Genomic DNA, 24227 nt, shown 5'->3' on the forward strand with positions numbered 1-24227 from the left:
TGATGCATTTGGCTGTAAATAATAGGATCTCTCTTTGAATGAGGCACATGGATTTTATATATATATATATATTACACATTCATCTTATACAAATATCTGTACTTTTGTTTTCACAAATAACATAAACTGAGTGTGTTCAGATGTCTTGCAGTTCTTCTATTTCAGTGGGAGCAATCCAGTAGAGGGTGGTTATGATTATGAAAATGGTTATAATTAGTTCCATCAAAATAAAATGAGTCTGAGTGAGTCGTAATTGAGAGGTTAACTATGAGACCACTACAAGAGAGAAGCTTTAAACTGGACAGAGTCAAGGGAATGGGTGTGGGGTGGGGGTGAGGGGGGTATACGATTGCTGGGAAAGGGTCTCAGACGTCCTGCTCTTATTGTTCAGGAGTGGAGAGGGAGTTTGGCAACAGAACCCTTCATGTCCTTTTCTAGACTTAGGGAGCTGCAGTTGGGAGCTAGTGCCGGGCAAAGCAGGACAAAAGCAGCACACTGACCTTCTGCTTGATCTCTCTGCGTTACAGATTGGCAGATTTAACATCAGGAGGTTTTAAACAGGATTCTGTGCCGACAGCCTCCCCGCTGCAGCCTGCGGATAGGAAGAGGCAAAGATGCAGATGACCAAGGGCTCTCCCTTGCCCAGGCTGGGCTGTACCTTACACCCTGGCACTTTTTCATTGTTAAACGTGGCCAGTTAATCCACGTGGGAAATGTTCCAGCAGAAGGATAGAGGCACCGTCCAAGCTGTTCATAGCTCGGCTGCTAGGATAGCTCCCTGAAAAGCTCTAAGAAGGATGGAGCCACAAAGGACACCGCTAGACATGTGCTCTTATACATTGATATGTGCCACGGTTAGTTGTGTGTTGGAGTCGGAGAAGTAAATCCACAGAGAATATGTTACACTTCCTTGGGTTTGCATGATGAAACGGCAACGGAGGTTCTAACTGAACAATACAATGTGTCCAATGTTTTTTTTTTTAACTTAACCCAAACTAGAGTTGCTGCCAGCATGGCGTCGCGGGCGATAAAGCAGCAGCACCCATTCTCCCCCAGAGAACAGCAACTGGAGGATCAAGCGGAGAGCTTCAGGTCCAAAAGTTTGCCGGCTCTGAACAGGTCTGCTCCTCGGATTACCGCAACACAAAGCACCCTCCTTGAGGCAGAACGGAGTTTCCTGCACAGTTTCCAAGAAAGGTCTGACCTGAGATGTGGCCTTGACACCGACAAATCAGCTCACAGTAACGGTGGTGGTGCTTCTGGGACTGTGTTTTCTTTCACAGCCTCCAGCTTTTCAGGGATCAGGAGTTTCACTGAGAGGACAGACTGTAATAACTTTGCTGGCACAAGCAAAGGTGTTTCCCCAGCTTCCACGTTGCTAGCTCTCCCAGGTAGAAAGTGTCTCAGCATGGTGCTGACAGATTCCCGTTTCTTCTTGGTGTGCATGTGCTTTCTGACCTTCATTCAGTCCTTAATGGTCTCTGGGTATCTGAGCAGTGTTATTACCACCATTGAAAGGAGGTACAGTTTGAAAAGCTCTGAGTCTGGGCTGCTGGTCAGCTGTTTTGATATTGGTAGTCTGGTGGTTGTGGTGTTCATCAGTTACTTTGGGGGGCGCGGACGGAGGCCGCTCTGGCTTGCCATAGGTGGGTTTTTCATTGCTCTTGGGGCTGCACTTTTTTCTTTACCTCATTTCATCTCTCCACCATATCAGATCCAAGAATTGAACTCTTCCCTCTCTAACGAGGGCTTGTGTGTGACTGGCAATAATACCGCCAAAGACCATTTGGAGTCACTGGCCTGTGTCAAGGACTCAGGTGGAAATGATCACTCCCTCTATGTAGCTTTATTCATTTGTGCACAAATTCTCATTGGCATGGGCTCCACACCCATCTATACCTTGGGACCAACCTACTTAGATGACAATGTCAAGAAAGAAAATGCATCACTGTACCTAGGTAAGGCATCTTAGTAAAAATAACTGTAAGCTTTTTAAAGGGACACCATTGGCTCAAAATCTAATCCTTTTCAAAAAATGAATTAAAGTTAGTTCCAGGTATTACACCTGCCCTGAGTTTCCCTGCTACTTTTTGTAGTGTAATGGTGACATTTTAAAATTTATTTTATTCTCTCCCCTGCTGTATTGACCAACTCTCTTATATATAATCAGTTAGTGTCACTTGTTTTTGAGAAACTGTGACACTGACTACACACACGTGGTCTCAAATGTACAGTGGGTCTTTTTCTCTAATGTTTGTCAGTTATAGTAATTTTTGGGGTTATAAATAACAATTGTAGGTAACAGTTTTTCAGAACTAAATGTTATTTTACAGTTTACAATGTTCCATAAGAGATCTTTGATAATAATGAAGCCTTGTATTTCAAAACTTCAGATAACATACGTTTACCATAGAATCATAACATTTTGTGGATACTGTGGAAGAGTTGTCATATTCGAATAACATACTTTATTTTCCTAACATTTATTTATCCTTTTTTAGAAATGTGTTTTGGCACTCATCACTAAATCATCTGAAAACTTTACATAATTTAAAAAACATTAGTAAAATAATGGGAAATAATCAACCTCTATGGAAACGTCACAAAATTAAACAGTCCCTCCCCCACATCTCAGCTGTTAAATTGATCCTTAAATCAGTCAAAAACGTGACCAGAAATGCATGTCAGGCTGTCCCCTGAAGTTCTCCAACCTTAGATTTTGGCGGACAACTGGTAGGAGATATTAGGTCACCCCCAGAGAACAGCCGGCACCTGGCCCTTGGTAGTTTAATCCTGAGAGTAATTCCAATGATGGAGGACAGGTGATCTTTCAGATAATTGGGTCACAGACCAGTAGGCTTTTAGAGATCAAGGCTAGCACTCCAAATGTGCTTATGGGGGAAGCAGTCCACTGGTTTCCATGTTTACAGTAGTATTTTGTGTTATCCTATTTTAAGCTTGCTTACATTATACTGTACTATTTTAAAGGAAAGTAGAGTCTTGGTGAGGGATTGAGAGGACTACTAAATGGTTTTGGATGCTCATCATTACTGTTTTTGTAGAGTTATTGTCATTGACCTTAAGTTAAATTATTTTGCCCTCAAGTTAACCTTAAAAGCAATAGTTCCATGGAAAATGGGCATTCATGAATGAAACATGCCTAATGAAGTGAGAAGTTTGCATGTAATTACTGTATTAAGCAGAAATATTAGATCACATGGGGAAGGCCCCAGGCTCACTATTTTTGTTCCTTTTGACCTATTCATCAGCAATCTGATTGTGCCCTGAACCATTTTTAAGCTAGTTCTCTAAACGGTGTCTTTACAAAGCCCAAGGCATTTTGGGCAGTGCTGGTTTTCAAAAAAGACCTAATATGTTTTATCATAGTGAAATATTGAGTAGGCAACAGAGTACCTTTCCTTTCCCTCCTCCCCCCTGGTTAAGTGGTGTTGATGTAGAAATGCAAAGTAGCATCGAGTGAGCTTTCTTGGTTTTTGGAAGGGAGGTAAGCAATCAGGTCAGGATTAGTAACTATAGATTGTAGTAGCAGAGAAAGGGATTTGAAACTTTCACGAAAAAGAGAGGGATTTCACGAAAAAGAGAGAGATTTCTGTGGCAAGCAGGACAGTCTCTGAGTCCTGGGTGAAGAGGGAAGCAAGATCAGGATTCTGAAATTGTGTGTTTGTAGTGAAAGTTTTTCTGCTTGCCCAAGTGCTCTGAGTGGAGGACATTGAAATAAAACAAATACTTTGATTTTCATTGTATTAAAAGACTGTCTTTTAGATTAGCAAAGCAAAAGGGAGTTGGAGATGTATGAAGAAATGGATGTGAGCCTGGAGTTATAGGACTGATTTTGCTCTCACTTACCCTGACTGCAACATTACTGGCTTCAGATTCTTTGCTGCAGATGCACAACTCATAAAAAGATGTGTTTTATTTAGGTGCCTAACTTTAGGCACCCACATTTGAACCATTTAGCCTATGAATCCATCAGTGTAGGGATTATGGGGAGAAAAATGTCGATGAATACAATACAAAGACCTCTAAAATAGATTTGTTGTATATAAAAAAATATCACAGCTTTATAGTCCAGTATCTCAGGAGCTTACAGGGCTATAAGCAAGTGTTGTTTTCCATTGGAAATCTGGGTATTACCTCTCTTCAACAGTGTAAAGCTCTGTGGGATTGAATAATATATTGGACTTTTAAAATTGCCACTTGTTCAGGACTGAATGTTGCACATTTGGGGCTTAGATCAGTGATATTATGTTGGTAAACTTGATATTATATTTCATCTTTTGTGAAAACAGAAAACATTTATCTGTTGATTTAAACAAATAAGGCTATTTGAGACTTGCTCAGAGGATTGAACTCTTAGAAGTCCTGATGATGAGATGGATTAGTGGGCAGAGGGCAGGCAAGGTAGCTGATGGTGAAGAATAAATGCATTTGTCACATGGCTCTGCAACTTAGTCACGTGGGCATTACCCCCACATCTGTGGTATGTAATATTCAATTTTCAATTCAATGAGACTTCGTCAGGACAAGCTAAACAAATGTTAGCAAAGTATAAATGTGTGTGGGTTGTGTGCATACCGGCATGTGCAAACAGAAAGGAAGGGATGGGGTTATGGGTGCTGAGAGACGTTCTGAAGAGAAAAAACAATGAGCTGATGCTTAGTAAAGCATATCTCAGTGAGGAGCATGTATTTTGTTTTTTTTTAAAAAAATCTTTCATATTTCAAAATATAAAGACATTGACATAGGTAATTGAACTTGTTCTGCTTCTGAGTATTTTGCTCTGAAAAATATTTCTTAATTGAGACTTTTTGTTTATAACCATACAACTTTAAAAAAGTTCTGCAAAACCTTAGAGCTTAAAACCTCTTACAACCCTTTAAGGCTTGCCCATTTTTACACTAATTGTAATTCTGTAAAGCCCCTGCAGATCATTAATCCTGATTCTACGAAAACTCACCTTATGGGGCTGTGGAAGCTATTTTATTTATTTTCTAAATTAATCCAGCTCACGGGTTGAGTGGCAATAGCATATCCTCTTCATGCAAGCTCAGGGTGGACAGCTGTTTTAACGTTCCTGGCTGGAAGTCCTGCTCTCAGAAAACACATTTGATGCTTATACATAGTCTCTTGGCTGCCTACACTTCAGCCCATCTGTCAGGATGGCACTGTGCCAATTTACAAGGTGGTATGTCATTTTTATTAAGACAAAGGTGCCAAGCAGTGATGTGCAAACTGCCCAAATATACACAGTGCTGTAAACTCTTCTTTTTTTCAAAAAAAAGTTTCTTTTCTGTAACAGCAACTGATTCCACATGCTCCTTAACACCTGTTGACACTTTTGTGCCAACATATGAATAGTGAGAAAGTATAAGATGTGAAATTTGGAGGCCCTCATGTCTTTGAAAAAATCACTATCATGGCAGACACCTGAGAAATATAAGAAGAGTCAAAGCAGCAGAATCCAAAACAGAAGCGGGCAATCAGTAGGTTATTTTTATTCAGTACTCCATTCTCTTCCTTGTAGGCTCTGTTATTATGAGACATGTCTGCTTTCAGTGGTCTGATATATGCAAATTATCCACTAGTGGCCCATTTCTACTCACATTTATATCAATGGCAAAGTCCCATTGATCTCAATAAGAATTGGATTGGGCCTTAACTTTTTTTTTGTACTCTTGGCACCATTCCTGCAAACTGACAAATTCTAAAACTGACTTACACGTTGAATAATTCTAACAATCCAGTGAAGGTGTTCTTGGATGCCTTAAAGAACCATGATTTATGCACTTGTGGCTCTTGATTATAATTTATCTCCTGAAAAGATGAGATATTGAGCATTTGATGGGAAGAGTGTTATTATGCACTCATACCCATACCCCTCACGCTGTGTAAAGGCACTTAAGCTCACCTCTTCCCAAAATTCCCTCTTTGTTTCAGAGCACTTTATTATTTGTACTGGAAATATGTCATATTTTTTTGGTGGGGAGGAGTTTAAATAGCTCTCCTTCTACCTTCCTACCTATCTTAAATTCTCCCTGTTTTGAACCCAGGAAGTTTAATTATATATAATATAATCCAAACATAGAGAAAGCTCTTTGGCTAGATTGTGAGTTCCCTGGGGCAGGGACAGTTCTCTTATTTCTTGTTTGTACAGAACCTAGCACAATGGAGTCCTGACTGTTGATTGGGGCCCTAGGCACTACTGTATTAATAAATAATAATTCTGGAATGCAGTCTAATACTTACTGTTCTAACATTAAAAAACTCTTCTCTCTACATTATGGCACATCCGTTAGTGGGGATCCAGCATCCGTCGTCTTCTGTTAGCTTAATTTTCGTTTGACATTTGAAGTGGGATCACCAAAGCAAAAGCAGGGATCCCCTGCTAATTTCAGAACTAGGGTTGCCAACTTTCTGACTGCAGAAAACCTAACACCCTTGCCACGCCCCTGCCCTGCCACTTCTCTGAGGCCCCACCCCCATTCACTCCACTCCCCTCCCTCTTTTACTTGCTCTCCCCCACCCTCACCCATTTTTACCGGGTTGGGGCAGGGGGTTGGGGTTCGTGAGGGGATGAGGGCTCCGGGTGGGGGTGTGGGCTCTGGGATGGGGATGAGGATGAGGGGTTTGAGGTGTGGAGAGGGCTCAGGGCTGGGGCAGGGGGTTGGGATGTGGGGGGGTTGAGGGCTCTGGTTGGGAGTGCAGGCTCTGGTCTGGGGCCAGGGCTGAGGGGTTTGGGTTACAGGAGGGGGCTCTGGGCTCGGGCCGAGGGGTTCGGAATGCGGGAGGGCATGCAGGGTGCGGGCTCTGAGAAGGAGTTTGGGTGCCAGGAGGGAGTTCAGGGATGGGGCAGGGGTTGGGGTGCAGGATGTGAGCTCCGGGAGAGAGTTTGGGTGTGGGAGGGGGTAGGGGGTTGGGGTATGAGAGGGGGTTCGGAATACAGGCTCCGGGCACTGCTTACTTCAGGCGGCTACCGGAAGCGGTCAGCATGTCCCTGCGGCCCCAGGTGCAGGGGCCGCCGGGGGGCTCTGCACATTGCCCTTGCCCACAGGTGCTGCCCCTGTAGCTCCCATTGGTTGTACTTCCCAGCCAATGGGAGTTGCGGAGCTGGTGCTAGGGGTGGGGACAGCGCGCAGAGCCTCCCTGTGTAGAGGTGTGCGCAGAGCCAGGGCAGGCAGGGAGCCTGTCTTAGCCCTGCTGCACCGCCGACTGAACATTTAATGGCCTGTTCAGGGGTGCTGACCGGAGCTGCCAGGGTCCCTTTTCGACTGGGCATTCTGGTCGAAAAACGGATGCCTGGGAACCCTATTCACAACTGGTGGTAGGATCCAGATTGGATGGCTTATGAGCACTGATAACTGCAAATTAAAGGTTTCAAGGAGTAAGTCTTGTACGTAGCCAAGAATAATGCCACCAAGGACTTTAAAAAACAGTAGTGGGAAGGTAAAGCTAATACTTGCTGTTTTATGGACATCCAATGTTATACCAATAAAATAAAAACCATCAGGATCTTATTAAAGGGGAAAAGGCAAAATGCCACATTTATTGTGAATACAGAAAGAATCACAGTAAGCAGTTAGTTATAGTAAAACATTCCATTCAATTTCATATTTATTCACACACTCATTCATACACACACACATACAGGTTCTGTAAGGTTGTTATAAAAGTTACCAGCCTTAGAGTTGCTCATGCCAAGCCACCTGTCCAGGTGGCCTGGACATGAAGAGGGAGCAGGGCCTTGTCAGATGCTCATCTGATGCTCCTGGAAGTTGGTTTGCAGAATCAGACCCCAAAGTTCTCACTTTTTAGAGTCCATTTTTATAGGAGTTTCTTCCTATGCCAGTCTATGGGAATTGCTTCATCATACTGTTGCTGAATCAATCAGCAGATGGCACATTCCTGACGGCTCTGTGCTGCCAGATGTTATCTTGTTCTTTGGTTCTCCCATTCTTGAGGCTGTTGGGTGGATTCCAGTCTGCCCCCTGGTTGTCCTCTGGTTACTTCCACTTGACGCCTTCTTCAGCCGATGGACACTGGATTCTTAGGCTGGCACCTCCCTGATCATTCAGTTATTATCCACAGCAAGCATCCATCCACATACATCCTCTATCTCTATTTTAATCACAATTGTTAACAAAGCGAGATGAATACAACAAAAGGGCAGGGAGTCTCTGGGTGCTGTTTCTGTTGTTACAGAGTATTGCTTTGAGTCTCTCTCTGTGTGAGTAGTAGTTGTTACAAAGAATTGCTTTGAGAACAAGACTCTGTCTTAGAATGTACTAACACAATTAGCAGCTTGCAAGTTTCACACACAGAGGGAGAGAAACAGTACCAAAAACCAAGAGACCTCTTAATTAGCAATACCCTGGAATTTAAACTATGGAGAATCAAACTCATTTGTGATTTTAATACAGAACTTCTTTAATGTGATCCAACATAATCCACCTTTTGATGCTAAGATTTATAATCATCAGTGTCACTTTCTATGTAGCCTATTCAAGAGAAGGTACTGTGAGGCAATTTGAGTTTGTGATTCCAATTCATCCCACATACATGATCCTAGTGATGTATCTTTACTACAAGGTTCTGGGGCAACAAGCAAGGTGAGGCACACCCACTTTTGAGGAGTCCATTCAGTACAACCTCTAGTGTCCAATAGCTTCCCTCCCTCCCCAGCCCACCGGCTCGAGGTCCAGGGTAGCCAGAAGGATCCCATGTGTAATATGGGGAGTGGGCTAACCTTCAATACCTTTGCCTCCAGGGACTGTTGGCGTGCAATTTTGACAACAATTTCTCCCATTAACAAATCTGGTTTTACAATACTGGAAACATATTGCATCCATTCATATTGATAAGTGTCAAAACAAAGAAAGAGATCATTGTTTAACAAATGCATCAAACCCTTAATATTTCCCAATACGACCCAGAACATTTTGTGTTCCAAAGTAGCTAGGGCAAGAATCTGCCTTTCAGTGCATCCCATAGCTATGGCTGTGTAGTTTTCTATTTCTAAATTTTTTCTTATGCGTAAGCCATGCGGTAGTATTAAGCCATTGCCAAAGATTCCATCGGTTACCCAGGTTACCCGGACCAATTTTAGGTTACTCAGACCAATTTGGACCAAGTCTGCATTGACATGTACTTATTTTTTGTATCAGACTGTCCTGTAGCTGTGACAGAGAGCTTAATTTATTTTTAATTACCTGCAGGTCTGCAGTATTTTTTTTTTAAAACACACAACAGTGCTAGCGACGAGACAAAACATAGAACACAAAACACAATTTCTATTGTGACAGTAGATTCATGGTATTGGGTTGCTCTTCAGCTGACATCAGCTTTTCCTGATTTTCTGAAAGACAAAAGAACATGTTTCTATCCCTTTTTGGGGTGGCAGATTATTGCTTAAAATATTTCTTTTACAAATACCCTTACTGATTGCAGGCAAAACAGAGGAATTACCCCCATATTTTCCTGTTTTTGTTCTATAGGCAGGCCAGGTTTCAATGGCTTCTATCTTTTAAGGGTTATGGGGAAATTATCCCACTGTTTAGTCCTTAAATTCATGAGGTGGGGTACTTCAGTTTCCCTTCTTATACAGCAGACCAAGTTTATAATGTTTTTCCTGCTGTGTTAAGCTTTAAGTTTATTTACAGTAATAGCTGAGAAGCATCATTACAATATGACCTTAAAGGATTTTTCCAAAAATCATACACACTATACATTGTTACAGGGGTAGTTGTTATCATTAAATTTATTAAAATTATCTTTCAGAGTAACAGCCGTGTTAGTCTGTATTCGCAAAAAGAAAAGGAGTACTTGTGGCACCTTAGAGACTAACCAATTTATTTGAGCATGAGCTTTCGTGAGCTACACCGATGAATTGAGCTGTAGCTCACGAAAGCTCATGCTCAAATAAATTGGTTAGTCTCTAAGGTGCCACAAGTACTCCTTTTCTTTTAAAATTATCTTGTTATCCCATGCCTTTTACTTAGACAATTTGTTTGCTGACCAGGTATGTCCTTTATCTGCAGCTTCTTTGTGCTGCTAGTTCTTTCCTTCCTTTATCATTTAGGTAATTTGCATTTTCACAGACGCTTCCTGCTTTTGGATTTAAACCCATCAGCAGCTCAGAGACTATATCTTAAAAGGGACACAATCAACTTCCACCAGAGTTTTGATTACTTCTGCTTCCAAAAAACACAGCAATCTGAAAAAGAAAACTCAACCTATTGTGGCTCCCTTTGGAGCCCTAATAGCATTTTAATTAAGTAGCATGGTATGTTTGCATTTCTTTTGCCCCTTGTACAATATACCCTGCACATGTTCTGGGGAAAATGCACATTCCTTCCATATTTTAACTTCTATAACATTATCCATATCCATTTTTACATAAGGTGTAACTATTTCTTTTTTTTGCTTACAGAGTTTTCATGCACCTTTATCAAAGTGACAGTCTGATTACACAGAGCCATTTTAAGGCTCAGTGTTTCTAACATTGCTTCTTTTTGTTTTGTGCACCTCACCCCTGCTGTTGCTTCAGAGGGGCACTGTCTTTTTAAATTTCTTATTATTTATTTATTTTCCCCCTACAGCTCTCATCTGCTATTTTGTTACAAAAGCAAACAAACAAACAAAAACCAACCAACCAAACAAAAAGAATCCAGAATTTTTTTTCTATTCTCCTGATTTTGACTGCCCTGCTGCAGCAACAACTTAAAAACATTTTAAATTTTGTAAAGCATTGAGTTACCTTTTAAATGTAAAATGCCAAATCCCAAAGCTAAACAACACTAATCACCTGTGTCTAGTGGAAAGGTCTGTCAGTTTTGCAACTTTGAATTAAAGAGTCAAATGGATTTTTAGTGACATTATTTAAAACAAAAACAAAACCAATTGGTCCTTAGAACTTTACATATGTAAAAAATGCAGAACCAGTATACTGGTTAGATTTTTATCTAGAATGAGCTCGGGGGACTTGCTTTTATCTGGGCATTGTCATTATTCCTTCTCTTTTTAGATCTGATCAACTTCTCTTTCACCCTATTCCTGTTTAGATTAATATTTGAAAACTGGAGCTCCACAGGAGTCAGGTTGTGAGGTACATTAGTGTAGCTGAGATAGAGGAGATGGTGAAATTACTCACAAGGGAACTGGGGTGGTTGATAAACTGATACACTCTAGTGGAATAGTGTAAGCAAGGCCTCATTTGTATGTAAGGGAATGGTATATTGGAAACCCACTAGATATATTATCAGACATTTGATGCAAGTTGTACTCTCTCTATGTATATTTAAAGAGGAATTGTTAAAATAGCTGCAAATTTATTTTCTGTAAATAAGTTTTATTAAATATAAGACAAATCAAAAGACTTGTATTTAAAAAAAATGCTTTTGTTCCATTGAGACTTCCGCTGCTGTGCACTGAACTATTGCAGCAGTACATGAAAACATGAACATGAAATTCATTAGTGACTGATGCTAAGCTAGTTTACTTCCAGTGTTCAGCCTGAGAACGATGGAAAAGGCAAACAAACAAAATGAAAGGTAAATTAGATTTTTAGGCCACACTGTGGCCTCTTTACATTGCTCTGGTTGCATAAAGGCATAGGAATCCAGGGAGATTGTCCCATTGACATATGGGGTGGGGGGCAGGGAAAACACATTTCCTCCCCCGTCAACCCCCACTGTGCACACATGTCAAGGGGACTATTTCCTCCCACCAGTACAGGGCTGGAGGAGCCGTCTTGTATCAACCTCCTGTGTAGCCCCGGCACAGGGACCTGGTCAGAGCACAGAGCCCTCAGCTGTTCTGCATTAGTGGAGTAGACTACTAGTAACCAGTAAGGTTGAGTTAACTCAGAGGAGCCCACCGGGTTCTCTAAATTGCATTGGAGGTCAGGGAGGCCCCTGGCAGGGCTCAGAATTTGGAAGGTACAAAGGTGAATCAAACCTGTCTCTGCCCCGCGCCCTGCACCCCCTGAGCTACAGATTTGGGGCCATAAAATCCTTTCTGTTCCCATAATTTAATTTACTAGAATCACAGGTAAGGAAAATATTTTTTTTAAATAGGATTTTTAAAATGATTGTGTCTTTCAGTTTGTTAGTTCTAGCCAATGAAGTGCAAGTTTAATAGTGAATTTAAGCTGTTTGTGGTGAAAACAAGTTCAGTAGTAGTTTATAATCCTCCTGTTTCCAAACATAACATAATTTCTACTAGTGTAATGAAATATTAAGGACTAAAGATTCTGTGCACCTGATGAGCAGTTTATATAGACTTGATTTAATGCAGCTGTCTTGCAAAAGGATCAGTGAGAGTATCCGTTGGAAAATTTATTCTCTGGGGGGGAATATAGATAATACGTGGTTTTTTTTTTTTTTTGAGTCTTCAATATGTTGTCTTAAAATAGGAACTTCAGAAAGTGAAATTCTAGAAGTCAGAAATGTTTTTATTTCAGTAATAATGTCAATAGTGATGAAGTAATTGAAGGCAATAAATGACTTTGAGGTTGGCTGAAGGCTGAAGTAAAGCTCTGGTATTTTATAATCACAAAAGTCATTTATTGCACCTCGAATCCAGTGCCATATGGCGGTGCCTCTTTTCTTCACCAGTCATGGGGGTTGGGTGGTCGTGGAGGTGAGGGGAAGTGTATGATGCTCCCTCTTTAAGGTTGGTGAAACTTCTGTGCTCTGCAGGAGGCAGCGCAAGGCATGATATTTCCTTGAGGTTGTACTGACATGATAGAACTACACAATCTACAATGCATTACTGAGGCTTAATGCCACAATTCAGTCCTTGTTGAATAATTATTCAATAGCAGAGCTAAAAAAGGAGTAGCCTACAGCATATAACCATGTTCTAAAATTGGCTTCTAACTGGCACCTGCACTTACCTGGATCTCTGAAGGCTCCATATTGCTCTGGGATCCATCATCTGCTTCAATGACTGAATACTTCCATGGAGCGGTAATTATGTTATATTACAGAGGTGTTGCTGTTCTGCATGTGCTCTCTTGGCTGCGGGAGTGTAGGGGGAGAATTTCTGTATTTCTGTTTTGGCATTAATACACACATGCCCTCTTGAATTCCAGACAACAACAACTAAGAATCCATCTTGGCTGCCCTTCTCCCCCCCACTCCTCAGGTATAGTTTCCTGCCCTTTCTGCTGAAAGGCGGGCAACTGGGCAACTGTGTGACATGTGATCTGCCCAGTAACAGCAGGGTATATAAGGGTTAGCATGTCAGAGGGAAGCTGCTGCCCATCTGAGTGGCAGAGTGCTGGGCCACAGAAATGTGTTCTACTCAGGTGTGTAAGCCAGAGCACCACGTCTTAGGGTTGTGGGAGGGTTTAACACACTTGCATGCAGGGAGAGCTGCTAGCTGCCACCCTCTCATCTGGAATTTGTACCCACGATGCTGCAGGGAAGGAGAAAGAAGAATCACCAGCATCAAGCAGAGTTACCACCTACCTGTTGCCTGAGGTCCACTCCTCACCCTGCTGAGTCACCTGGTCAGTTCTGGACCTGATCTGCGTAGTGAGATCGAGGTTCCAGACACAAGCTGCAAGAAATGGTAGAGCCCTTTTAAGTCCTCCATATCCCTCACCTGGGACCCATCTTAGGAAGGGAGTAAACCCTTTTTGGTCACAGTATAGTTATAGTGTCACCTTTACCTATTTATCTTGCTTACCTGTATTGGGAGTCCTTTATAACATACCCCATTTACTTACCTTGTTTCTAATAAACATACCTGAGTTGGTTTTTATTTTGGGTGATCTTAAACCCCGATGATAGATGTGGGTAGGGAGATGAATCTTTCGACTGGTGTCTGGCTATCCTAGAACCAGTCAACAGGAGGAGGAAACAAGTAGCTGGGAATGGATGATAACATCCCTATGTTTCCTTCCATAGCTGCTCTAGTGACTGTTGGAGCACAGAAGGAAGGGAGGTATCTTTGAAGGAGCAATCTCTCTCATACCAAAATGCTCCTGCTCTGGAGGTGATGCCACAGGTACAGAAGAGTACAAAGTCCTGACATCCCTCTCGTCAGCTCCACACCTTTCCACTCCGCATTGCGAAGGGAGGAGGGAAAGTTGGCATGATTGAGTTGTCAATCATGGCTCAGAATTAGAAGCTTTTGGGGGCCCATTGTGAGAGGTTTTGAGGGGAATGGCTTGAACCTTTTTGCCACTAGTGTTTAGAGTCCCTCCAAACAGAAAGCGGATAGACAGTTCATCTTGAAATACCTGCTTGAAGACTAGATGGGACAACTGCCGGTCAAACAGACCAGATTAGCATTTGTGACAATTAAAAGGAGATCAGTCCTTCTATGTGAAATGAGATCAAACTGATTGATTAGTCTCTGGGATTAACAGCCAGGAAAGCTAATGGAAAAGGGGGATGAGAGAGGCTGTTAAAGGCTAATGTGTCCATTTGTTCCTTCCCAACCCAAGATTAGGATGGTAGAGGATGGTCTCCAGAGACAAATGAAGGAGTACACAATATACTATAGTTATGAGTCCCTCCAGATTTCCACTGACAGAATTCAAATCTGGGCCATTGTAATAAGTAGTAAGATTTTAAGTAGCAAATGGAGTATTTGATTTATTAATGTAAGGAAACAACAGAATTAGGTCATTAACCTCCCCTTTCCCCCCAAACAAAAACCTAGCATGGTTCGAATACAAAGCCGCACTTTGGAAAAAGCTCATTGTTATAGTTCTCTATTGTTGAAGATGTAGAGAAGCAGACAAACTGCAAGAATAACTGTAAAGACTAACAAAAGGACTCCATCATGGTACCATGCTTAAGGGTCACTAGATGTGAGAAGTACCCTTTAGATTGTTCATACTGTCCATGTTGTGTGGAGGTATTGGTGGAGAAAGCATGTCTGTAAACTGGAATAGATAGACCATGTACAGATACTGCGTGGGTTGCTGAATACTTGTGTTAGAAGTGTTGACATCACTGAGGTTTATGGTAGAAGGTAGACATTTTCCTATATTTGACAGAAGAAAATAAACAATGGAGTAATATATCAGGAATACTATGAACTTTCCCTTTCTCTTTTAATAAAGATATTCAGCCATTTCAGCCCAGTTGTGTTGTGCTGGTGGAACCTAGGCTTTGGGTCTAAGGGCTGCCCCAAGTTCTAGTTGCTAGAGTGACTCCTCTAGGCTAGAGTGGTTTCAGCCTCATCCCTGGCCTGTCCAGAAACTATCCACATGCTGAGGAAGTTGGTGGCATAGAACTAGCTATTATGTCAGTGAAATCTCTGAATGTTGTGGTAGGACTATTCTTTGTTGCCTTTGTGCCCTCAGTGTGGCTGGTGAATAAAGAATGGAGCCAGTGTCCAGCATCTGTGCTGTATTGTGAGGTTTTTGTACGCAAAAGCACTGAAAAATAATATGAAAGAGAAAATTCTTCTCTTGAATATGTGCCTCGCTGCATTTTCCTCAGAAACTAAAAATAAAAAAGTCCTGTTCACATTTTCTGATTTGCCTGTGAGTAACAGACAGTTTGATGGATTTAGGGGAACCATCAGCTGGTTGTTTTCTAATATGGGAGACCTGATTTGAAGAGTAAATGTGTGAGTGTGATTATATGGTTTAGTTTTTTGGTACAGACTTTTGGTTATGTACTGTATACTTGTGCCGATTTTTGTTATATATAGTGCCAAAATAGACATTAATCCTCTTATGTGGGATTGTGAAGCAAGTATTAAGAGAGCACAAGTCAGTGCCATCAGTTCAGAGCAGTTTTTTGGTAAACATACTTGGCATTTTCATCTTCCAGTTCTATAATACTTCTTAATATTTATTTTTAACTAATTCCTTTTTTTCCAGTTAGAGTTGCTAATGTTTCACAATAGTTGTTTTAGCTGCAATCAAGACCTCTAAGTATTCATATTTATAACGGATACAATTGCTTTAAAAATGCCATTGGGAATCTGAGTTGTATAATTCAGCATATTTCCTAATATGTGAGAGTGCAAAAACAAATCATTTAAGATAATTTATTCTGTACAAAATGTTTAAACTCTCTTATGGGTTATCCTAAGGGTTTGAAACAGAATGTATTACCTGAAAACTATCTTCTTCTTAAGAAAATGTGAAGTTGGCACTAGTGCTTCATGGCATGGAGGAGTTAAATGTCTGTTTAGAAATAAAACAAGTTAAAATGTAAAAAAGAATTCTCAATATTTTTTTAGTATTGATGTGTTTGTGTGCATGAAGAGCGATAGATATGAAAACTTACTACTTCTGAGGACTAAACTGAATGCCGATTGTAAGCAAGAAAAGGTTACTACTCAGAAGGTTAATAAATCATGTATATTTGCAGGAATGTTGCCATTGATTCAATGAGCGCAGGAATAGACCTGTGCAACTTTTAATTTATTTTTGTAAATTATTGTGAAAATCAGGGTCCAGACACTTCAAGGAGAGATCAGGGAGTCTGAACCTCAAAGAATAATCAGTTGAATCAGCTGGTTGCATACAATGTTATTGTATATAAATGTATGTCAAGTAAGGTCTTTTATGGAAGCGTGTAATATTCTGACCTGACCTTGATGGCCATTAGGCGGTGTGTGTAGAGTTATGGATGGATACATGTGTATATATGTAGGTAATTGAAACCAGAGTGCAACTACAGCATCACCTCACAATAGGGTGACCATATGTCCCGTTTTGGCCAGGACAGTCCCTTTTTAGGCACTGTCCCAGCCATCCCAACTTTTTTGACAAAACCGTTCAAAACAGTTGGCAAGATCAAACTCGACAAATGCCCAGTTTTGCCAGAAAAGTGGGGTGTGACCCTTAGTGGGGTGTGGAAGAACATGCAGGTGGGTGGAGTGTCAAGTGGCAACACCAGTCTAGCACTGGAGGGAGGACTAGGAAGAGTGCCTTGGGGAGGCTTGGGCCGGTGGACGGGAGGCCGGGAGGGCTCAGGCCATCCCTGGGGTGGGGGTGTGTGGGTGGCAGAGGGGGCCTTGGCTGGCCCCAGGGAGGGGAACCTCAGGCTGGCCCTGCGTGTGGGTGGGCAGTGGGTAGGGCTCAGGCCAGCTCGTGGGGTGTCCCATTAAAGTTATTAGAAGAACATTGAAATTGAAGAGAAAACCCCAGTCTTGAAAAACTAAGGAAGGAGAGAGTTTCCCCTGCTCTGTGTAACCATGAATTACCATTGTCTGGCCTGGTCTACACTAAAAAGTTAGGTTCATCCAACTACGTTGGTCAGGCATGTGAAAAATTCACTCTTGAGTGATGTAGTTAAGTCATCCTAACCCCCGGGGTAGACAGCTGTAGGTTGTTGAAGGTATTCCCCTGTTGACTCAGCTGCTGCCTCTTGGGGAGGTGGAGTCTACAGCCCCAAGAGAACTGATAACTCAGGGGCAGGTTTCACTCCTTTGGGAGTATAACGATACTGCCTCTGACGGGATACAACTGAGAGTACCCATTCAGGACAAATTGCTTACAGCAGGGCAGTTACAGCCCAAGGCTGCGGTTTCTCCACCTTTAAGTCACACCAACCCAGCCAGACAGAGAGGACTTTGGTTTTACCCCACTGGCTAACTATAAGTCATACAAGCAATTCCCTTAGACACTCCAGTTTCTGAGTATCACCACCAGTCTACCCGTTATGGGGATGAATTGTTAGGAAAACCAATACCCCAGTAAAAGAAAAAAGGTTCTCTTGATTCCAAAGGACCAAGCCCCAGACCCAGGTCTATATACAAGTCAGATCTCACCCACAAATCATGCTGTTCCAGTCCTTTAGAATCTAAAATCTAAAGGTTTATTCATAAAAGGAAAAAGATATAGATGAGATCTAGAATTGGTTAAATGGAATCAATTATATACAGTATGGCAAAGTTCTTGGTTCAGGCTTGTAGCAGTGATGGAATAAGCTACAGGGACAAATCAAGTCTCTGGAGTACATCCGCAGTTGGGATGGGTCATTCAGTCCTTTGTTCAGAGCTTCAGTTTGTAGCAAAGTCCCTCCAGAGTTTAGAAGCAGGATTGAAGACAAGATAGAGGAGATGCAGCAGCCTTTTATATTCTCTGCCCAATGGAAGATCACAGCAGAAAGATGGAGTTTGGAGTCACATGGGCAAGTCACATGTCCATGTATGACTCAGTTCTTTACAGGCCCATGCCATTGTTCACATGCTAGTTTGAATGTTCCCAGGAAAGCTCAGATCCGTGGATTGATGTCTCCCAAAGTCCATTGTCAGTTAAGTGTTTCTTGATTGGACACTTACTGAGAATAGTCCTTTCTCAAGAAGCTGACCAAATTCTTCACTGAGGCTACTTAGAATCAAAACACATTGCGATACAAGTACGTAGCCAATATTCATAACTTCAACTATAAAAATGATACACACATACAGACATCTTACACGACAACCGTTGTACGATATTTGCTGCAAATATATAATAGTGGTTGCAACAATGATCTATTTGGTCACAGTTTATGTCAATATCGTCACAGGGGGTGATGAAGCAGAAAGGAAAAGTTTTAGTGTTTGATAGTTAAGAACTTGGGATGGATTTGGGGAGACTCAGGACCTGAAGGGCTATAGGGGTCACTTTACAAGGAGTAACTAGGCAGGTGGAAGCCTTTGTAGTGGTGTCAGAATTTTGAGCTATAGCAGCATAGCATTAAGGCACCCAAAGTTACAAGGCAGGTGGTGACAGAACCCCTTACTGGTCTGGGTGATCCCCAAAATGTCACAACTATGGACAAATCATCTTGAGGTTTCTATACCAAGTATACATAATAGTTTGAAAGAATAAAGTACATTTGGATTGCTAAAGATTTTATGAACCAACAAACCACTGTTAAAGCTTCAGGAAAAATATAAAACTTAAATTTCTTTTACACTTTGATAAAAGCGGAGAAATGGTGTCATGTTTCCTTGTTAACAGATCTGGGTTTGGTGGCAAAAGTCTTCAGTCCTTAGTAAAAAGAAAAGGAGTACTTGTGGCACCTTAGAGACTAACAAATTTATTTGAACATCAGCTTTCGTGCATGCATCCGATGAAGTGAGCTGTAGCTCATGAAAGCTGATGCTCAAATAAATTTGTTAGTCTCTAAGGTGCCACAAGTACTCCTTTTCTTTTTCCTGGTTGGTTTTAACTAGCACACATCCTCTAATAGGAAAAGCACAGTGTGCCCCTTTTCTGAGGCTACTGGCAGTGAAGCTCTTTGTTTGCTGTTATCTTCCCCCAGGAGATCTAGTATGTCACTCATGGTATATTCAGTCTCTACTAGCCTACAGAGTAAGAATGTTGTGGTTGTTTCCCATAGCTGCAAAGAATGCTGTCACTGTAGTGCAAACTTACTTGTTTTGACATTTTGTAAATGTTTCAGCAATGGCATTCCACAGCAGTACTTTATTAATAAAGTGCTAAATTCTGCACTGACTTACTCCCTGTGAAACACCCCTGATTTCAGTAGAGTTTTCACAGTAAGTATTTGGTTCAGAGACAGCAGCAAGGAAACACCCACAGACTTCCCAGTTTTGTTTAGAGTATCATTAATGACCAGAGTGCCACCCCTTACATGGATCAGCAGTTACTCAGACAAATAGTCCTATTGAAGTCATTGGGGCTACTCGTGTGAGTAAAGGGGGGAGGTTTCACAAGTTGGGGCAGAAAAATGTGTGTGTTGAACTTTATAATATTATTTTACTGTGCACATTGTCTACTGCTATACACATTCATCAACTTTTATATAAGATTATGAAGTTCTTAAAATTTGCTTTCTTGAATACATCTATTTATATACTAGAATGGCTAGTGTATATCCTCACCTAATCTATTTTGTATATCTGAAGCATAATTCAAAATACTGATCTAGGATCATAGGTGTTTAATTTAATTATTTCTGTAACAAGGAAAAGTTTGAGCAAAAACATTTGGGTTTTCTTATTTATGTGCCTTCCTTGTGGCACATCTCCCAGAAATTTTTTTATAAGTTAAATGCTCATATTTTAAGAGGCCTTTCATGTATTGAAAGAAATGAATAAACTACTTCTATTACTGCCACACAGGGTGGATAAAAATTGATATTTAATTTTATTTTTAATCAGATTTTTGGAATTGAAATTAAATACAACTTATTTTTAAAAAATAGACCTGTTTTAACTAAATTTGAAATTATGATATCCTATATTAAGGCCTAAACTTATTATATAGGGCCTGATGAAATTCATCCTAGAATACTCAAGGAGTTGACTGAGGAGATATCTGAGCCACTAGTGATTATCTTTGGAAACTCATGGAAAATGGGAGAGATTCCATAGGACTGGAAGAGGACAAATAAAGTGCCAATCTATAAAAAGGGGAATAAGGACAACCTGGGGAATTATAGACCAGTCAGCTTAATTTTCGTAGCCGGAAAGATAATGGAGCAAATTATCAAGCAATCAGTTTGCAAACACCTAGAAGATAATAAGGTGATAAGTAACAGCATGGATTTGTCAAGAACAAATCATGTCAAACCAACCTAATATCCTTCTTTGACAGGGTAACAAGCCTTGTGGAGAGTGGGAAAGCAGTAGATATGATATACCTTGACTTTAGTAAGGCTTTTGATACTGTCCCCACGCATGATCTTTTCATAAACAAACTAGGGAAATATAGCCTAGATGGAATTATTATAAGGTGGGTGTGTAACTGATTGGAAAATTATTCCCAGAGAGTAGTTATCAGTGGTTCGCAGTCAAGATGGAAGGGCATATGGAGTGGGGTCCTGCAGGGATTGGTCCTGGGTCCAGTTTTCTTCCTCATAAATGATTTAGATAATGGCGTAGAGAGTACACTTACAAAGTTTGCAGACGATACCAAGCTGGGAGGTGTTGTAAGTGCTTTGGAGGATAGGATTAAAATTCAGAATGCTCTGGAGAAATGGTCTTAAGTAAATAGGATGAAATTCAATAAGAACAAATGGTTGATTCAAGGAGTGTGAAATTTTTTTCTCCTTAACCACTGAGGATAGGACAAGAAGCAATGGAATTACATTGCAGCCAGGAAGGTTTAGGCTCGATATTAGGAAAATCTTCATAACTGTCAGGGTAGATAAGCACTGGAATAAATGACCTAGGGAGGCTGTGAAATCTCAGTCATTGGAGGTTTTTAAGAACAGGTTAGACAAACACCCGTTAGGGATGGGCTAGTTATACTTAGTCCTGCCTTGAGTGCAGGGGACTGGACTAGATGACCTATTTAGGTCTCTTCCAGTCCTACATTTCTATGGTTCTGTGATTTGATAATCTATTGAAATCATTTAAATTAATTACAAAAAATAATATTACGCAGTACATGTAGGGTCAGAGGTTTTTGGGGGCCTAGGACAAAATCTGAAACTTCCAAAAACATTACCATGGAGACAACAGAGTTTAAGAAGAGGGAAGGAGATTGGGGTCTCAGACTTGGGGGGTCCCTCCCCTCTGCCACAGGGATGGGGAGCTGAGGAGGGCATGGGGGATCAAAGAGGGCTCAGGCCTGTGGGGTTGCTGCCCTCCTCATGGGAATGAGGTGTGGAGGCTCTGCCTTGTGTGTGGCTGGGGGGCCGCTCTCGGTCCTGCCTCTCCTTGAACCTCTACTCCTGCTGTTGGTTGGAGTGTATCCATATAGTCTCCCCTCTTTTCTAGTCACCTGGGGGGACAGGTCAGCGTCCTCACACTGACTTGGTCTGCTGCTGCAGTTGAAAGTAACTCCCTGGCTCTCTGGCCCCGAGTCTGAACCTATATCTTGGTTCTTGGCTTAGTGAGTTACCTCCTGGCCTGGTGCAATGATGGCAGTGACGGTGGGATCTGGGCCCAGCTGGGGTGGGAGACTTGTTCCCTGCACTATCAATGGTCAGGGTCAGTACCAAGGCATCTCTACCACCCCCGACAGAGAGACAAGGGGCTTGATGCCAGGTGCACTAACCTCCAGGCACCTATCACACTGTTGAATCATCATAATGTAAAGCCCAATTAGTGCTCCAAAATTATCAACATGGTGGGGGGCACCGGCACCAGAACTGGGGGAAGGCAATTGGCCATGTCCCTGTACTTTTTAACAAAAGAAACATAAGCACAGAATTCATGTCCCCTGCAGATTTTTCCCTCTCCCTTGCAGAATAGTAGATTCTGCCAGGGAGGCGCTGCAATTACACCTTTTGCCCATCAGGGGCTGCAGTGATGCCAGAAGAGAGGGCAGCTGGCTCACCACCGGAGCAGCCAACTGCAGAGCGGGAGGGGGCGCTTTGGCCTTGGCACACCCCACACCACCTTCTACCAAGGTTTCGATGCCCTTGGCTGGGAGGGGTGGAGTGGGGAGAACCTCGGGATTACTGTTCCTCTCCTGTAGAGAGGTTCACTAACCTTTAGAGCATCATTCTCCCTCCCAACATCCTGGTTCTTGCAGAGCTCCTTCCACAAGGTTAGGAATCTGCAGCTATGTAGAGGGTGGGGGAAGGTGGTCTGTATTGTTTTCTGCTCAAAGTCTTGCTGAAGTCCAGTGCAAAGTAAATGCATCCTGAGGCTCATACCATGATTGTCTTTCAGATAGCATGGTGATGACTGTGGTAGAAAAAGCTGAGTAGAGTGGTATAGACTAGCTTTTTGAGATGGAATGCTGAACTTCATTGGGTGTTTGAGTACCATAGAGAAAACTTAATATCTTAACTCCAATAAGGAATTTTCTTTGGTTCTGAATATATTATCTTTACACTGAGGTAGTCAAATAGCTTTACTTTTAAAAAGGGGGAAAAAACAAAATACTCCAGCAATGGGTAAAAAGTTAGATGCCCTAATGAATGTTAATTGGTCTGCACAAATGTTAAATTTTAAGATTATGTTTAGATACCTGTTTAGAGACAGACCAGAACAACATATATGTCCAGAAGAAATATCTGTCAAGACTCATCTGCTCTACTTTGCCTGGGCTCCTGGTTTTAAGGCTAAACTCCTTTCTTTTCCCACTTGTGCTGTAGTTCATGCATCCTCGGAAAGGGTGTTTCTATAAAGGTAAAGAAGGGACACCCAATCTTCTAGAATTAATCCAGATCATGAACATTTATATGTGTATTTTCATCAAGGATTTGAAGTAACTGAAGAGGGAATAGACTTCTGTTCTTCATCATTAAAGTTCAATTGCATAGTATTCTTCTATAGCTTTCCTAAACACTGCTACCTGAAGTTGCATTGAAACAGTTATGACAGGCTGCTCCTGGGACACTGTGTAGGACAAGTGTTTTGGGAAGCCATTCTGTAGTTATATCATGGTCTCTGGGAAGGAATTCTGAGAGGAAATTGAACATACTACTTGATATGTACTATATGATAAAAATATTTTGGAAATTTCATAAATGTTTGACTCCTAGAACAAAATATCTCCAGAAGAATATGAATAGCTTCTGTTTCTTATTAGTTTTGACTGGAATAATTGTATCATGAGTGAAAAGTGCAAATCAAGATATATAATAAACTTTCTATTTTCATATAAATAGTGAAATATTTTCTCCCCAAAACGCAACTCAGACTCCTTTCCAAAATAAATTAAAAGAGGCTGTTTCATCTCCACTGGAACAAATTTAGTATCAACAGTTTTGAAACTTGCTGACATAGGCAATAAGGAGAGAAGGACACATTGTGGTCTCGTTTACACCTGTATAAAACCTGAAATGACTCCACAGCCTTCAGTGGAATTACTTCAGATTTACATCAGTGTAAAAGAAATCACTATGTGGCCTATAAACCTCTAAGATAACTTGCCATTTTAATATGTTCCCCTTATGTCTTCTCCAACATAGTGGCATAGGCCTATTTGTACAGTACCTAGTATTGCAGCAATTTGGGGCCCTATTGTATTAGTAATAAATAATAAATCTGGGCACTGATTATATATTTTTGAAGGCAAAGAGGCAGTGGAGAAGGGAAAGCCTGCTACACAGTAGCGCCCCTTATGCTCATGTATACATCACAAGCCCCTCTACAAAAGCTAAGCAGCAGACTTGCTACACATGAATGTGTGTGTGTGTGTGTCTCTCTCTCTCTCACACACAGAGAAAGAGGGAGAGAGAATCCTACCAGCATGGTGAGGAGTTGGGGGAAAAGCTGATAATTGTGGCAGTGGCTAGAAATCAAAACAGTCCTGAGGAAGGGAGCATGGGTGCCAGGTTTCTATAATTTTTGGTGGTACCCAGAATGGGTCCAAG

General features: G+C 41.4%; 1 protein-coding gene across 1 annotated transcript in view; it reads left to right on the plus strand.

Moving 5' to 3' along the window:
- The first annotated feature begins 1012 nt into the window (after nucleotides 1–1012).
- Nucleotides 1013–24227, plus strand: part of SLCO5A1 (solute carrier organic anion transporter family member 5A1) — a 110556-nt gene continuing 87341 nt past the window's right edge. The window contains exon 1 of the mRNA XM_077808974.1: nucleotides 1013–1958. Coding sequence (XP_077665100.1) covers nucleotides 1013–1958 — 946 coding nt within the window. The remainder of the gene's footprint in view (nucleotides 1959–24227) is intronic.

This window comes from Eretmochelys imbricata, chromosome 2 (genome assembly GCF_965152235.1).
Source record: "Eretmochelys imbricata isolate rEreImb1 chromosome 2, rEreImb1.hap1, whole genome shotgun sequence".
Lineage (NCBI taxonomy): Eukaryota > Metazoa > Chordata > Testudines > Cheloniidae > Eretmochelys > Eretmochelys imbricata.